At 33.2% G+C, this 17,109-nt stretch overlaps 2 protein-coding genes across 4 annotated transcripts in view; one reads left to right on the plus strand and one right to left on the minus strand.

Moving 5' to 3' along the window:
• Positions 1-13,215, plus strand: part of LOC108910715 (myrosinase 1-like) — a 19,820-nt gene extending 6,605 nt beyond the window's left edge. Inside the window, exons 3-9 of the mRNA XM_023454836.1 lie at positions 1,187-1,387; positions 1,777-2,169; positions 7,385-7,479; positions 10,246-10,542; positions 10,852-10,974; positions 12,712-12,815; positions 13,051-13,215. Coding sequence (XP_023310604.1) covers positions 1,187-1,387; positions 1,777-2,169; positions 7,385-7,479; positions 10,246-10,542; positions 10,852-10,974; positions 12,712-12,815; positions 13,051-13,177 — 1,340 coding nt within the window. The 3' untranslated portion in view covers positions 13,178-13,215. The remainder of the gene's footprint in view (positions 1-1,186; positions 1,388-1,776; positions 2,170-7,384; positions 7,480-10,245; positions 10,543-10,851; positions 10,975-12,711; positions 12,816-13,050) is intronic.
• Positions 10,605-16,612, minus strand: LOC108910714. 3 transcript variants are annotated; one of them, XR_001964467.1, is made up of 3 exons: positions 16,574-16,612; positions 16,341-16,511; positions 16,077-16,280 (listed from the first exon to the last, which is right to left on the minus strand). XR_001964467.1 is itself a non-coding variant. In XM_018715416.1 (2 exons), exons 1-2 carry the CDS (start codon positions 16,494-16,496, stop codon positions 10,848-10,850), a joined length of 207 nt encoding a protein of 68 aa, XP_018570932.1. In that variant the 5' UTR covers positions 16,497-16,564; the 3' UTR covers positions 10,605-10,847. The 3 variants fall into 3 exon arrangements, 2 of the variants coding, with proteins under 2 accessions (XP_018570932.1, XP_018570931.1); XM_018715416.1 differs by lacking the exons at positions 16,077-16,280; positions 16,574-16,612 and adding an exon at positions 10,605-10,898 and having other exon boundaries at positions 16,341-16,564; XM_018715415.1 differs by lacking the exon at positions 16,574-16,612 and having other exon boundaries at positions 16,341-16,564.
• Positions 16,613-17,109: the final 497 nt, after the last annotated feature.

Here is a 17,109-nt window from a genome sequence, read left to right on the forward strand (position 1 = left end):
ACCGAGATCGCGCGGATACTTTCGGCGGCAGCTCTAAAGGCGTGAAAACCTATTATGGCTTAGCTGGCCGTTAGTAGTCGGGCGATTCGGTTCGAATTTGGATATGACAACCACCTAGCGATACTCTAGTGTGGTTGGAGGGTTCGGCCGAGATCGAATGAGCGGAACGGCTGAAAACGCGGAAAACGTGAAATCCGCGTTTCCCCGTATAACGGCGTTTTGGCTCATCCGATTCGGACGAAAATTTAGTAAGATAATGCTAGCGACTTGAGGAGTGCTGCATTAAATTTTGACACCGATCGCTCAATAACTTTTGGAGTTATTGGCGATAGCGTCCTTGACCAATTCAAAAGGGTGGTGAAATTTCTAATGGCCATTTCCAAATGTCATCGTGAAGCGTCCCGGGGTTCGACTGCAGGTTGCGAGAGCAGCGGCAGTGGTCACTGCGCGCCGGGATGGCAGACCCAGGCGAGATCGGTCGCGATGCGGGTGACACTGGAAAGGTCGGTGAAATTGGTCTTTTACGCTCTGGGAGCGCTATCGCCGTGAGGATCGATGTCTGAAGACTCTCATGGAGGCTTTTTCATTCTGCCCGGCCGACGGCGATTGATTTCGCAACCGTGGCGGGTTTTTGGTTTGAATTGGAAAGGTAGGTGAATATGATTGTTTCGCCCCCTTTTCAATTCAGCGGTCTCCGGCATATCCGTAGGTACAAGATTATGACTTCTATGAATATACGGGGTGTTCTGAAATCCTAAAGCTCGCTCGAAGGGTGGAATACGACATCAGGGTTTATTCATAATATTGTGGCAAAACAAGTGTATCACCAGGACCGCGCCAAATTGTAGCGTGAGCCCAAATAATATAATTATTCGTACCATCAGTGGGGCGTTAGCGTTACATGATTTGAACTATAGTGCAAATCGGCTTTAGGAGTCAAAAATAACCAATAAAATCAGGTAATGTACCTGTTATTATCGAATTTGTAAAGTAAGTTTTATTGAAAGTATATTGGCAATGAGCATAAATGTCAATTACATTCTTTGTCATTTTACAATATTTGTATAAAGTAAAGCAAAATATTAAAAAATATGATTGTCTATTTTTTATATGAAAATAGAGAACGATCATCCCAGCAATATATTCAAGTATTTCTCTAGATAGGAAATTAAATCCGTTATTCTAGGTGCATGGGATGAAGATGGCAAAGGTGAAAATATTTGGGATCGCTATACCCACTCTCATCCTGAATTAATTGCTAATAATGCCACTGCTGATGTAGCTTGTGATTCCTATCACAGGTACAAAGAAGACGTGGCTATATTGAAAGAATTAGGCGTTGATTTTTATCGATTCTCACTATCCTGGTCAAGAATACTCCCTACAGGTATTTTTATACTTTAGTAATTACATTTTTTTCATCATATATCTATAAAAAAATAAATAAAAACATCTATCATTTGCATGATTTAGAAACTAACGAATATATCTCTAATAGTCGGGGAGATACGGTTATAAAAGTATGCTATGGAGATAATACTGGACAAAAAGTTATCATCTAAATTCGCATTTTGCTAATAGCACATTCTTTTAGTTTCTAGGTTTTCTCCGCTTTACTATTCATTAGTATTTAGATCATGATATTATTTATAAAAATTCAAGTGTTTAATAATAATATTAAATTGTTTAATAATATTAGCATTCATATATTAAATGTTATTCCATTAATGACTGTTCATATTAAAATACACTAAAAATCTATTTTGTGATTTCTAGGATACGTAAACAAAGTTAACCTTCCCGGGGTGACATACTACAAGAACCTAATCAAAGAACTGAAAAATAACGGCATCGAACCCCTGATCACCATATTCCACTCGGACTTGCCACAACCCTTGCAGGACATGGGGGGTTGGCCAAGCGAGTTCTTAATAGAAACCTTCGCCGAATACGCGAGGCTTTGCTTCGAACTCTTTGGAGACGACGTGAAATACTGGCTGACGTTTAACGAACCCAAGCAAATTTGCATAGGAGGTTATGGACAGGGATATAATGCACCAGGAATCAATTTGACAGGATTAGCAGACTATGTGTGTGCCCACCACATACTCCAGGCACACGCTAGGGCTTGGCATATCTATGACCAAGAATTTCGTGCTACACAACAAGGTACTGTATTAATTAAATTAAAGAGAGATTAGATGATATCAGGAAGATTTAAAATATAGAAATCTTCCAACATTTTGCGACTGAAACATTTCTTGGAATGGAGATAATAATCCAGGCGGTACAGCATTCGAGGCGTTTGTATTTGAAGTCATATATTTTGTTGTATAGAATTCCAAATATTATGTAGAATAAGAATCTGATTCCAAAAAACCATTGCTAAATTCAGGGGAACAACAAACAACGAAAAATTACCCGTTTTCGACATATTTTCCCCTGTAATATCAAAAGTAAGCCCTAAATAAAAAAAGCCATTCTTTATTTGACGATTTTCTATAAAGTTACAACAACTGCGACTCAAAAAAGATGAATTTTGCATTAACAATGGGCGAAAAATAGTAGTAAATTATATGTAGGTATATTTGGAGCAATTTTTAAAATAAGTGAAATTTATAAATATTTATAAAACTTTGTGAACAAGTAGTAAAACATATGTCAATTCTACCCTAAAAATTTTGCAACGATTGATCGCGTGGATTTCAGAGATTGTTGTCATAATAAACAATGATCAATACTAAAAATACCTATTTTACACCTTTATAACCATTTACATTTTTTTTTTAATTTTTCAACATTTTAGTCTATAAATAATTATTTATTGCTCAGGGAATTTTCTATACAATCGATAAAATCTTGCACGCATAAAAACGACGTCGCAACCTCTTGCTTTTTAGCTAAATACGACAGCATTCTACTGTGTAGAAGTTAATAATAATTTTTAGCTTAAGTAATCGTGAAGGCAAGAAAAAAAAATGTTTTTATAGCTAAGTACATTTAATATCCGTTTAGTGCATTTTGGGCAGACAAAAGCTTAATGAAAGAAAAATCAAGAAAGGTACCGTGGTCACTGGAATTTCTCGGCAGAGTGGGAGTGGGGATAACACAATGAGAGCAGCCGCGATATTTACAAAAATATTGTTAATGGATCATTTTTTGCTTATACAAACTTTGTTAATAAATTGGCACGTAAATTTATTGCTTAATTTTATTCCAGGTCTAACGGATCTTATTCTATAATACAAAACAGACCCCTGTCTAGAATATTATTGATTATTGTAAAAACTGTCATGGACGACATATAAAAATAGTGAAGTGATTCGTATATCATTGGATGAGAACATCCAGTGACCACGGTACTTTTCTTGATTTTTCTTTCATTAAACTTTTATCTGCCGAAAATGCACTATACGGATATTGAAAGTACTTCTAGTTAGCTATAAAAACATATTTTCTTGTTTCGACTTCACGATTACGTAAGCTATAAATTATTATTAATTTTACGCTTCTATATCTCAGAATCTATACAGTAGAATGGTCGTATTTGGCTAAAAAGCAAGGGGTTATAACGTAGTTTTTATGAGTGCAAGATTTTGTCGACTGTAAAATTCCCCGGGCAATAAATAATTGTTTATAGAGTAAAATAATGAAAAATTTAAAAAAAATTCTAAACGGTTATAGAAGTGTAAAAATATGTATTGATCATTATAACAAGTATCTTTAAAAAATTGTGTGGGCTTTCTAAACCTTAATTATTTAAACCCACGGTACGCGATAAACTTTTTGAAATTTTCTTAATTAACAATCATGTCAATCCAAAACCACGTGATCAATAGTTGCAAAATTTTTAGGGTAGAATTGACATATGTTTTACTATTTGTTCACAAAGTTTCACAATATTTATAAATAATCACTTATTTTAAAAATTGCTACAAATATACATATATAATTTTCTACCATTTTTCGCCCATTGTTAAGGCAAAATTCAACTTTCTTGAATCGCAGTTGTCGTAACTTTATAGAAAATCGTCAAATAAACAAAAAATAAAGAATGACTTTTTTATTTAGGGCTTACTTTCAATGTTACAGGAAAAAATATGTTGAAAAACGGGTCATTTTTCGTTCCTCTTATATGTTTGTTGTTCCCCTGAATTTAGCAATGGTTTTTTGGAATAAGCAAACTCGGATTCTTATTCTACATAATATTTGGGATTTTTCTGTATAACAAAATAGATGACTTCTAACCAAACGCNTAAGCTTTTCAACAAGCCCCCTCATGCCTTATGTTTCCATTTGAAAAAAAAGTAGGGGTAGGGGGTTGAAGAAAAATTAATTATTATATAACCGAAAGATGGGAAAAAATCAAAATCAGTTAACGTGTTTCGACGTTTTAAAAAAAATAACTCATTCAAAAGATATAAGATATGAATTTTATTCCATACTTCTGGCCATCCCTGTATATTATAGAAACATATCTGAAGCAATTTTATTCAACTGCCACGCTCTTTTATGCAAAAGCTTAATGAAGCTATAAAAAGGTCGATATGTACAAGTTAAGCTCTCAGGACACAGTATGCTCACAGTTCACACTCGTTAACGAATTTTGAAGAGTATTTACACTGGATTCTAATGCGTATCGTATCCAGAAGTAAACATTGGAGACATTTAAACATTTCTCTAAACTCAATTTAACTGCATTGCAATGTCTGTGTGAGGAAAAAATGTAAAATAAGAAAAGGTACTTGATATTTAAAAAGAACTGTGTGAACTTTTTACTCTATATGACGAATTTACTGAAGATAAAACGAAGTTCTTCCGGTATTTTCCTATGACAAAACATACATTTCACTAGATTATCAATAAAATTTCATATCGTTTGACAGAAAAAATTTCTACATTAAAAAAGTTATCTATTTGCTTAAGGTAAGAATTGAAATTGTTAGAGATGAATTAGAGACGATGTGTACAATTAATTAGGTAATACAAAATGTATGATAATGTCGCAATACAGGGTGTGGCGTGTATAATCTATAAAAATTAAACTACAGCTTCTTAACGATATTTATAATAGAAAAGCCTTAATATTTTCTCTGGAACGGTCCTGTTCGTGTGCTCTACGATGAGTTACGTGCTGTAGGCTGTAGACCAGCCACGAAAACTAATAATCGTTGATAGAAAGATACTCAATTTTTGGGGAATTTTTCAATGCAAAAATACAAACTAAGAAAAACAGATATTTAAAAAATGACTGACATTTTCTTATTATAATAATTAATAGTAATTACTATCTTAAATGCATTGTTGTTACTGCAAGAGTTCGCGAACAAAACCACATCCGTAAGCATCTATAGTTGCCAACTGCGTGCACTAAACAAACTCCATTAAAATATGGAACAAAATGAAATAAAACTTACCATTTCTAGAGAAAATGTTGAAATTGATCCCCATTAGCGCAGATACAGGCATGGCACCGACGCACCCAATTTTGGCGAATATTTTCCCAAATACCAGGTATTCCCCTAACTGTGTCAGCAGCTTCAAGTATACGGTTTCGCAATTCTTCCATCGTAGCAATTGTAGTATTGTAAACCAATGACTTCAAGTGACTCCAAAGGTGGTCACGGAACAGGACCAAAGCGTCCAATCCATCGCTGACGAAATATTTCATTCAAAAGTGTCGTTACTTTTCGAGTACTGTGTGGAGAAGCCTCATGTTGAAGATAAAACATGCCTGCCCGAACTTGTAATACCTCATCGTCCAATAATTCAGGCAACCGATTCTCCAAAAAGTCAACATATGTTGGTCTATTTAGTCGTCCTTCAAAGAAATATGAACCCACAAGTACATCGCCTATTATGCCAGGCCAAACATTTACCGAGAACTGATGTTGAAAATGAGTCTCTCTAATCGCGTGAGGATTTTCATCGACCCCTATGTGCATATTATGGAAATTCACTTCATCAAGGGTAAATGTCCCCTCATCTGTTACACAAACATAAGCAGGAAAGTCTATTTGATCGTAAAAACCATCTGCAAAAACGCATTCGCTGATCACAATCCTGGGGTAAAATCTGTTGAACTGGTTGCAGATGATAGGTGTGCAACAGCTGGATGCGATGTACGGTACGAGATGAGGTTCCTAAGCAATAAGAATCTCGTTTTTAATGTAATCGGCACGCTATTCTTATTTTTTACTTCTTTATAAAAATTACACTGTCACTATCGTGGAATTACAAAATAAAAACTTTTGTCTGGAATCTTTCAATTTTTAACAATGACGGGTCAATGGACGATATTTAATAATTAAGTGAATAATGAATTGAATACAATACAAATACAAAATCAGTTGACTGCACAAATTTTTTGACAATGTAACCTAACCTTCTTTTAGTATTACTAGTATTAGATTACTTTTTCGTATAAAACTTTTCTATTATTAATATCATCAGGAAGCTGTAATTTAATTTTTATAGATTATACACGCGCCACCTTGCATATTTGCATTTTTGTTTGATCGATCAGATGTTTGTTATGTACAATTTCTTCAATTAATTTTTTATCCACCTCGGTGATCGTTCTTAGCACAAATACATATAATAATCAGATATATGACTCTCCTGTGACCGATTCTTGCATACATTGATACGATGGATGCTCAGTGTCGAGGAGTATGATCGATGGGATCGGTAACAACGGCATGGGCCCTCGGTGGAGACCTCGGGAGTTCTAATCGAGCTCCACGTTGGGCGCCATGTCGCGATATATGACCGTTTGTGCCTAATGTTTGAGAATTGTGCGGGGAATTTGCAACATGGGCTCGCCGCGAAGACGTCGAAGCAGGACTTCGAGCCCCACGTCGAGCGCCATGTCGTGGAATATGATCTGAATGTTGTGTTTGGTCGGCATGGGTCCTCAGTGGAGGCATCNAGATAGATAGATAGATAGATAGATAGATAGATAGATAGATAGATAGATAGATAGATAGATAGATAGATAGATAGATAGATAGATAGATAGATAGCTTTATTTGACCATTTGATATACAATAGTACATTTATGGCAAGTCAGAATACACAAAAAAATAACACAAAGATAAAATTACTAAAAAAAACAAGAACTTACACACAACATAAATAAAACAGACATTAGATGTTATTCGTAATATGGCATCGCCAGAAAATCTTCCACTGTATAAAAGCAAAACCTAAGCAAATGCTTCTTAACTACTAATTTAAAACGTGTCATATTTAACAGTCTAACAGAGTTTGTTATAATGCTTCACATTTACTATAATAAATTCTATCGCATATATCGCGAGGATATAATCAATTGTAATGTCAAGGTATGCTGTTATTACAAAACAATAATCATTGTTTTTAGGACAAGTATCAATCACTATTGATACTAGATGGTTCGAACCTGCTTCCGACAGTGAAGAAGATGTAGTTGCTGCTGAGACAGCACTACAATTCGAGGTAAGTACAATTAGATGGTTACACATTTGTATGTTTAAACAAATATTGGTTTGTATGTTTGTTGTAGGTATATTTTAAATTTTAAACCACTGCGAGATCGAAATATGCGTATACAGGGTGTCTGGTAAGTATATAGCATACTCTCGGGAATGTATAGGGGTCAAAATAACCCTAGTTGGTCATATTTTTTTTCCCAAAGTGCCCCTTAACGGAGATACAGAGTGTATAGGGGAGGTCAAAATAACCCTTGTTTGTCATAAATTTTTTTTTCCTAAAGCGTCCCTTAACAGAGATACAGAGCCCCAAAAGAGTATCCAGCGAATTTAAAGAAATTTTAATATTTTATATAGTCCATAAAGGCTTATTTTATATAGGCCATAAAGGCTTATAAAAAAAATGCCTACGGTAGATGTTTTACACTGTCAAGCAAGTCAGGAACGGACTTGCCACCACACTCGTTGGGCCAAAATTTTGACAGGCTTCATTTTATAGAGCTGAAAACTGAATTTTTAAATACTTCAGCCATTCCTCTTTAAAAAAAGTACTTTACACTACATATTTGTTTCAATAAAATTAAGTGCTTTCGAAAAAATTGTTTTTTTGTAGAACACGTCATTGAAATATAAATCAGAATTCAGCAATAAAACACTACCTATAGTAGGATCGTATTCGATGCAAAGTAGAGCAAAAAGTTGTCGGTCTTTTATCAAAGGAAAATCGTGTCATCATTTTTACGAGGCGTGAGATAAATCATTTCAAATTTAAAATGAAATTCAATGTAAAATCTGAAATACCGCTGCATACGCACTGTGTTCTGGTAGTAGCTGTAGTCGCCCAGGTGCATCGAGTGTACGAACTGGTCGGTTATACGTCGTTATACTAACCTGGCGAGCTTTGCCGTCAATTAGAGAGCGCTTCCAAAAAACAAGTAAACAACAGTGGCGCGTACAGAGGTAAAATGTAGTACATATGTGGAATTTAGGAAACAAATTGGATTTATAATAAATTACATTTAAAATAAATAGTTTATGAGAATAAAGGAATTTTTGTAGGAACAGGGGTGCCAGACCTGAACTGATCCCCTCGTCCCTTCATAATGTATAAATTATTCAATTTATAAAACCCTTAAAAGCGTACTTCATTGGTTCCCTTGACAGGCAATGATTTATTACTTTGCATCGAATATGATCCTACTATAGTCGTTTTTGTCGTTATTGACAACACTTGTAAAAATTGTCTGATTGATTGAGTACACAAGACTAAATAATGGAGCATTCTCCCTATATCGAATATGCTGACATGCATCTAATTTATGGACAAGCACTCGGCAATTGTGATGAGGCAAGAGGAATTTGTTCTGACACATTTCCAAATCGATGTTTATCGCATCGAAGAACTTTTGAATGGATTGATTGTAGCTTACGAGAAAGAGGTAAAATGTCAAATCAATCCCTCTAATTCTGAGAAAGTGGTCGGTCCAAGTTCATGCGACAAAATGGATCGTTCATGAGACCCCTCCCCACCAGAACAACTGCTACATCCTTATCACGTCCAAAAGGTGCATGCCATGTCTCCCGCTGATTATCCTGGAAGAGCAAATTGGTTTTGGCAACGATTTAGGCAAAATCCAAATTTTATTAGTATTGTTTTGTTCCCGGACGAATCCAGTTTCACCGAGATGGAATAATGAATTGCCATAATTTGCATATCTGACATGACGAAAATCCCCATGCTATAGTACAGAGCGACAAGGCACCAACAATGGTACATGGTTAACAATGGGAATCATCTCATTCAACCCTTTTTTTAAGACATTAAATGGTGCCATATATTTGCAATTCTTGCAACAAAGCTTAAATGATTCATTAGAAAATATGTGTTCTTAGAAATTAGAAATCAGATGTGGTTTATGTATGACCTGCATCGCCTCATTTTAGCAATTTAGTTCGTCAGCACTTATCAAATACTTGGTGAGCTATTTTGTGGCCACCGAAGTCACCCGACATGACTCCATTGGATTTCTTTTTATGGGAAAATTTAAAGAGGTTTGTGTATGACAGTTCACACCAGGGAAAACCTGGTGTGAACTGTCTGAAAGAATAACACACCATTGCAACGAAATTGGGACAATTTTGGAATATTATTTTCAGTACAACGAGAAAACATACGTCGGATAAGAAAATCTGCTGAAGTAAACAAGAAGAAGCAAAGCTTTTTTTAATAGCCTTGCGTTTAAGTGATTTAGAAATGTATAAATTCTTCTTGTCTCCACACTATTGCCGAGTACTTGTCCATAAGTTAGATGCATGTAAGCATTAACGAGATGTAATAATAATGCCAAATTTTATTATTTTAATACGAATTATTAGTTGTGAATTAGTAGTTGTGATTAGTTATTCAATTATTATTGTCTTTAAATAGCTTAGGCTAATAAACTTTATAATTAAATAAATTAATTTTAAACGTGTTATACAAAAATTAAATTTTTTCGAAAACAGCCGATTTTATCGAAACGAATGTAGAGTACTTTGGCCTACATAAAATATTAAAATTTCATTAAATCATACACGTCGGTTCAAAAATTAGAACCGAAAAGGTAAATCGCTGGATACCCCTTTGGGGCTCTATATCTCCGTTAAGGGGCAATTTAGGAATTTATGATAAACTAGTTTGAACTCCCCTCTACACTCCCAAGAGTATGCCATGTACTTACCAGACTGTATGGATAAAGGAAAATTCAAAAGTATTTACTGAACATTTTTTTAGTATGGATGGTATGCAAATCCTATCTATAATAGCGACTACCCAGAAATAATGAAGACTCGCATTGCAGAACGCAGTTTAGCTGAAGGCTTCAACCACTCCCGTCTTCCAGCATTCACCGACGAAGAAATTGCATACATCAGCGGCACTTTCGATTACATGGGTCTCAATATGTATACTTCGAACCTAGTAGCAGCCAAGGAGGAAGCTCCAATTGCAGAACCAAATTACGACTACGACCTAGGAGTTAATAGCTACCAGCCCGATGACTGGGAGTCATCCTCCATATCTATTTTGAAGGTATTTTTTTTTGCTTTAATAATGAACTACAAAAATAAAATAATAAATCTTTGTACGTGATATCAGGGTTAATATTTAATCAACCAATTAACTTTCTTACTATAAAAGCTCTAAAAGAAAATTAAATACCCGTTTATAGTGACAACTTTACATACAAAAATTTCACGGCTAGTATAGTCAGCATAGTCTCTGTAGTAATATAATCCAATGAACAATTATTCATATATATGGCCAATATTCTATATATTGTTAATATTATTTATTATTATTATAAAACGATGTAGTGAAATAATTTCCTTTGTCCATTAGATAACTCCATGGGGTATAAGAAAACTTCTAAATTGGCTGAAGGAAACCTACAACAATCCAGCAATTATAATTACAGAAAATGGTATTCCTGATAATAGTTCCATCATAGATGATGTTACAAGAGTTCGTTTTTTCAGGGTACTTAATATATTTATGTTATATATCTATTTGGTAATACTAAAACTGTGTCGATTTTCATGCATGGCACATTAGATTGATCCACTCCAATATAGTTGCATAAAATATAAAATGTAAAGTCGCCCATGCTACTAAACTTCCTTTACTAAGAAAAAATAAAGAAATAAAGAGAAATGAAAGGTCTATTGTAGCTAAAACAATATGCCTATTTGATGTGAAAAGAAAAGCACTAAAATCTAACAAACTAACTAAAAATGTTTTTTGGAAATGTATGGAAATTTCCAAAGACCTCAGAATGACTAGACAAGTAATTCCCTATGCATTGCAAAGGAATTGTTTTGATTTTCCACAACTTGAGACAACCTGCTATTAAACAAGGATGAAGATAGTTCTTTGTTTACTAGGGAACTCTTAACCAGTGGCGTGTGTGTTAAAAAGAGTGATACATTTTAATATTTGTCTAATTTATATATACTTACCGACTTCACACCTAATTTGATTTTAAAATAATGTCAATGACTTCTTTTTTAAATAAATAGAACCATGTTTGTTTTACTCCATAATGGCACTTACTGCCGAAAAAAAGTAATACTAGTTACAACAATCTTTATTTTCTTAGTAACAATATACATCAATATGTTAAATAATACTAATTAATAAAAGTTTTTACCAGTTCAAATAGGAATCACAAAGTTACAATTACAGTTGCATATAGTATGGTAGCTATACTATACTTGTATACAATAATATGCATATCAAATAGAACAATTAAGTGATAAATGAAAGAGAAATAGTAAATGGGGTTATTACACATATTTTTAAGTTCTTTAATTCTTAAAACCATATTTATTGGATCTAATTTGTTATGGTCGCAATTGCTACAAAGTGATCCCGAATTATGTGCAAAAAATTGTTTATACAATTTTAATAGGGGTCCTGTATTTTGACTAAACGAACTTGGGAATTCAGGAACTGCTGTGTCCTTAAGATAAACTCGGCCACCAGGTCTTATTAAGAAATCACTTGATGTGAAGTGATCTGAACATACAACACTATCTTTAGGACTATTTTCCTTTCCTATGCAGCTCAAAATGCGAGAGAGCCAAACGTCTCGGCGTTCAATATTCGAAGGAATCCTAAAATCAAATTACCTAGGTATATTTCCTTTTAAATAATGTTGCCTTTGCAATTCATGTTACTTTTTATTTAACCGTAACACACAATTCACGTTTTAAAAAAAATATTTTATATTTTCAATATTATTGCACTGAAAATTTTCTATTTCAAATTTTGTTTTAAACTACCGTCTGTTATCTGTTACGCCCATGGTAAATTTACCTACCTGTGAAAAGAGTTATTGCCTCCACTTTTAAAGCGAAATCTAGATATAACACAATATTTTCCCATTGTCTATCCACAAAAAACAATAAATTCTGCCAAAGAAACTAATAATCCACGGTAAACACAACGTTAGACTCAGTAAGCACGCAAAGAATTAATGGCGGCCGACAGTCGTAAACAATAATAAACATCTAGCATAGAGCAGGTACTGCGCGCGCACCTTACCACATGTCTTTAGCCAATAGGAGGCTGTTTTCAAAATATTTACAGCAGGACAAAACAAACCAAGACAATGCACTGTCTATCCTTTCTGAGGTCGTTGGAAATTTCAAATAATTGTTTTTGATTTAAGAGTATTTTATTAACACTGATCGATTGTAGAATTATCTCAGCAATGTAAGAAGTGCTATAGAGGATGGAGTGAATGTAATTGGCTACAGTGTATGGAGTCTTATGGACAACTTCGAATGGGTACTGGGCTACACGTAAGTTCATCTAAAAGTAATAGGCAACGTTTTTGGAAAACATGTAATATCTGCTTTTGGATACTTCTTAAGTATATGAAAGCAATTTTTTTCAGAAATATATGTAAATTCCTTGAAAAATAACAATATTTCTTTAGCGTATCAAGGCAATTGATAAAGTAAACTGGTTTCATGCTAATAAAATATGAAAATTAATTCAATGATTTATACTGTTTTAATTGTTTTCTTTTTTCAGACAAAAATACGGGCTCTACCATGTAGACTTCGACAGCATTAACAGGATGAGAACACCTAAAACTTCTGCGGCTTACTACAAGAAGGTTGCCGAAACTCATTGTTTGGTAGACACTTGTGAGGAATAAACAAAAGTTTATATTTTCAATTAAAACTAAAAAATAGACATTGCTTTTTTTATTAAATAATCCAGAACCCAAAAAATTTTAACAAAAATGTTATTCTTAGCCACCTTTTGCCTGTGAAGTTAAGGTAAGGACAAAAAATTTATCAAATTTTATTTAATGGAATATAAAATGTGAAACTAATATATTTCCAAAATATTAACTTACCTAATTCAGTTTGGGAAAGGAAGTTGTGTCAAAATTCTTAAAATTTATTAAATTTTAGTAAGGAGCCCAAACACGCAACGTTTATTAAAAATCAAAATATACAGGATGCATCATCCTCAGATGTAAAAGTGTTTGCACCCTCTGGCCAAACAAAAGCAAGTAATCGCATACACCCCAATCCAAAATGCTTGCTTAAAAAGATATAGGTATTGTATTAAAACTTTTCTTGTGGTTTATTATTTGACCAAATTAAAATATGTACATCAAAATCAGAATACAATTAACAAACAAATAGACAATGCTAGTTATAAAAAACTATAGTAGGCACTCAAAGTGATTGATGATAAACGTTTGAACTTTTAAATATGTTTCTCTCTAATCAGTTCCTAATATAATTTTGAAATTTCAATAAAATCTACATTATACGTCTCTAAACCCACAAGCTTGATCAAAAACAATTTTGGATTAAAAGCTAGATACACAGAACTTCACATAATTTTTTAACACGCCTTTTTTAAGGAAGCATTTTATTTGTGAGGTATATTCGGTTAATTGCTTTATTTTAATTTAACTTTACGAATAAGAACAATTTAAATCAAAATAATAATAAATTTACATTTACCAAAGGCGAAGGGTAGTGAATTTTTACAATCTGCATATTTGGTCACAAGAAAATCGTCATGAAATTCGGACAAGATCTTTTCAACACGAATATTCTGTGGACTGGCTCTGAATAATTAGCAATAAAGTTTGAGCACCTTCCTTCTTACCACCTCGTCTAAATTTCCAGTCATTTCTAAACTTTCTAGAAAACCATCTATTTATATTATTGGAGGATGTTCAATTAAAAATACAACAAAATAGCTGGATACAATGGATACAATATGGAATGGCTTAATGAAAATTATATGTTGCGATGGATAGGTAGAAGACCGAATGCCAATGTCTGTCATAATGGTGCATAGGGTCCAGTGTCTTGGCCATCCAGATAGCCCTTATCTAAACCCCCTGGACCTCTATGTTTGGAGTTATCTGAAAAGTAAAGTTTACTCTACTCCAATAGATACAAGACCACAACTAATGCAGCAAATAGAAGACGGGTGTAATGAATGAAAAGAAAACCATCACATGATATGAACTTCAATTATATGTACCGATGTGGGTGGTTCGCATCTTGGACAATTGTTGTAAATACGTAACATTAATTTAAGTTGTTCTTATTTGTAAAGCTAGTAGATTAGGCCTCCAGGGGAAACTAAAATGCACCAGGACAGGACAGGTGATGTGGAAAGAAGTGTAAAGAATTTTGTTGATGTGCTTACAAATTCCATTTACTTTTAAGCATAAACATAAATAAGTATAATTGTAATATTATGGTTAGAAATGTCTGCACAAGGGGATCGTATTGGTCAATAACTTGAAAACGGCGAATCTTAAGGAAAAAATTCAAGTTACCTTTTTTATGTATTTTGTGCATTAGAATCCGTTACAATAACTTGTAAAAAATGCAGTGGTGTAGGTTTTTTTTAAAAAAAGGGGTACCCCCTGTCCAGTACACCACTGGTCAAACCTTCAGAGCTCATATTTTAGGGAATGCAAAGCCCACTATCATACATTGTCTGTACCAAATTTTATTGAAATCGGTTAATAGATTTCCGAGATATAAACAGAAAATAATTTTTTTTAACAACTCCAACGCCCTGTATCTCTGTATCTGCAAGGTAAATACCTATTATTTTAGAGGTCTATCTGCCTCCGAAGTTTCCTGCATAAAATTCGGACCATCCTGTAGAACAAAAACACTAAACAAAATAAAAGAGAAAGCTAAAAATTTCTGCAAAAAGTTTTGAAGTCATTTATTTGTGACATACCCAGTATTAGCGTTGAGTGAAGAAATACTATTACTCAGTTAACGGTATTAGTAATTTAATTGTTCCTTGTACCCAAAAGACTAGTCAAGTGTTATTTTTTATAATATACTAGCACAGCATCTATGCTGTGATAATAGTTTCCGAATTTAAGGCATTTTTCCAAGGTATAATTACATCTTCTAGATCATTCTCATAAAGTTTAAGATTAATTCATAGCCTTCATGTAAATATGATTACCAGCCACTTGATCAGTAATTTTGCTTAGAACAGCAATTTTATTTCCTTCATGCAATTAAATTTTGGTAAAATTAAAAATTATTAAACAGTAAGATCAAGATTACATTAAAACACAACATTCTGTTTCAGCGCCTGGTGATTGGTATAATCTTTCACAAGATTTTATTCAACAATAGCGTTATCTTGCTCGTAGACGCAACAGTTGTCATTGGTCATTGTAAACGAATATTAATTCATGATGCTTAGAATGAGGGAGTTTTAGTTGACAGTACCGGGCGTGCAATGTTGGATTGCCTAATGTATTCAAATCCTTTGATAATATTTTAAGTATATACCTATTTACTAACAGCAGTGAATGCATCGAGCAGGAGTGAATTCAAATGCCTAGGTAAGTAGATTTAAATATGTATCTTTCAACTTTCAACTGACTATACCATATATTAATGATATCATTATTTCAAAGTAAGAGCAAGAATGTGATATTTTTAAACTGCTACTGCAACGCCAAAAAACGCCTTATAAATCAATAAATTTAGATTTTCGACTAATTAAATTTGAAATAAACAAATGTAAATGAAACCATATCACTTATATGACAGTTTTAATTATTTAATTTTGAACAGCTGACTATGTACATTTATATACAGTATATTTTTAAAATGCTGTATGCAGGTTTACTCCTACATTTTTGATAGAGCTTAATCAATCCACTATTTTTCTTTAGATTCACTAGTATTGCTATCGCCAAGGTATAATTTCTCAATCACTTTATTTTTTAGGGACTCATATATCTAAACGTGAAGAAAAAGGAATAAATTTGAGAAATAACTTTATAGATAGACGTTACTTACTGTTATGATAGGTAATTGCTTCTTGTGAGCTGGATCTACTAAATAAGGTATATCTTGTAATTTAGCCCATCCATAGTGAATGCCAATGATTAAAGGAATTCCTACTATTAGTACTATGTTGTCGTTTATCAATTTTCCCAATTTTCTTTTCGACATTTTTTCCCAGTCAAACTAAAATAATGTAATCAAAAGTGAGGTTATAACTTAAATTTTATATGGTTATAACCACATACCACCTAGCCTAGACTGGCCGTATCTAATTCCAATGTACGGGTACCAGTGAATGCAAAATCCGGGGAAGTGGAGAGTGGAAGGCAATCTGATCGCGCGCATCTTTAAACAGATCCGGATTAAGTAATATTTTTATTACATATTAAACATTATATTGCATCGTATGATAAGTATTGAATTTTAAGTTTGTAATTCAGAAAATAGTATATTTTAGTGTCATATTAAATAAAACTACAAAATAATTTAAATATATTTATTATCCTCTAAATAATATTAATTTATTTAATATTTGTCATTTCGTAGATTTTACCGAATTAAATAATTTGACATCATGATTTATTCGTACATTGATATACTTTTCACATTCAGCCCTTACAAGTTCTATTAAATGATTACAATTGTTAGGCAAATTATCAAATTGATGTTCATGCAAATTTTCAAATATGTTCACATTCAGAAAGTTTTTTAATACATGATAAACAATTTTATTTTTCTGTAGCCTAGGTGTTCTGCTTTCATCATTATTAAAAAATTTTAT

This window comes from Anoplophora glabripennis, unplaced genomic scaffold, assembly GCF_000390285.2.
Source record: "Anoplophora glabripennis isolate ALB-LARVAE unplaced genomic scaffold, Agla_2.0 scaffold404, whole genome shotgun sequence".
Classification (NCBI taxonomy): Eukaryota; Metazoa; Arthropoda; class Insecta; order Coleoptera; family Cerambycidae; genus Anoplophora; species Anoplophora glabripennis.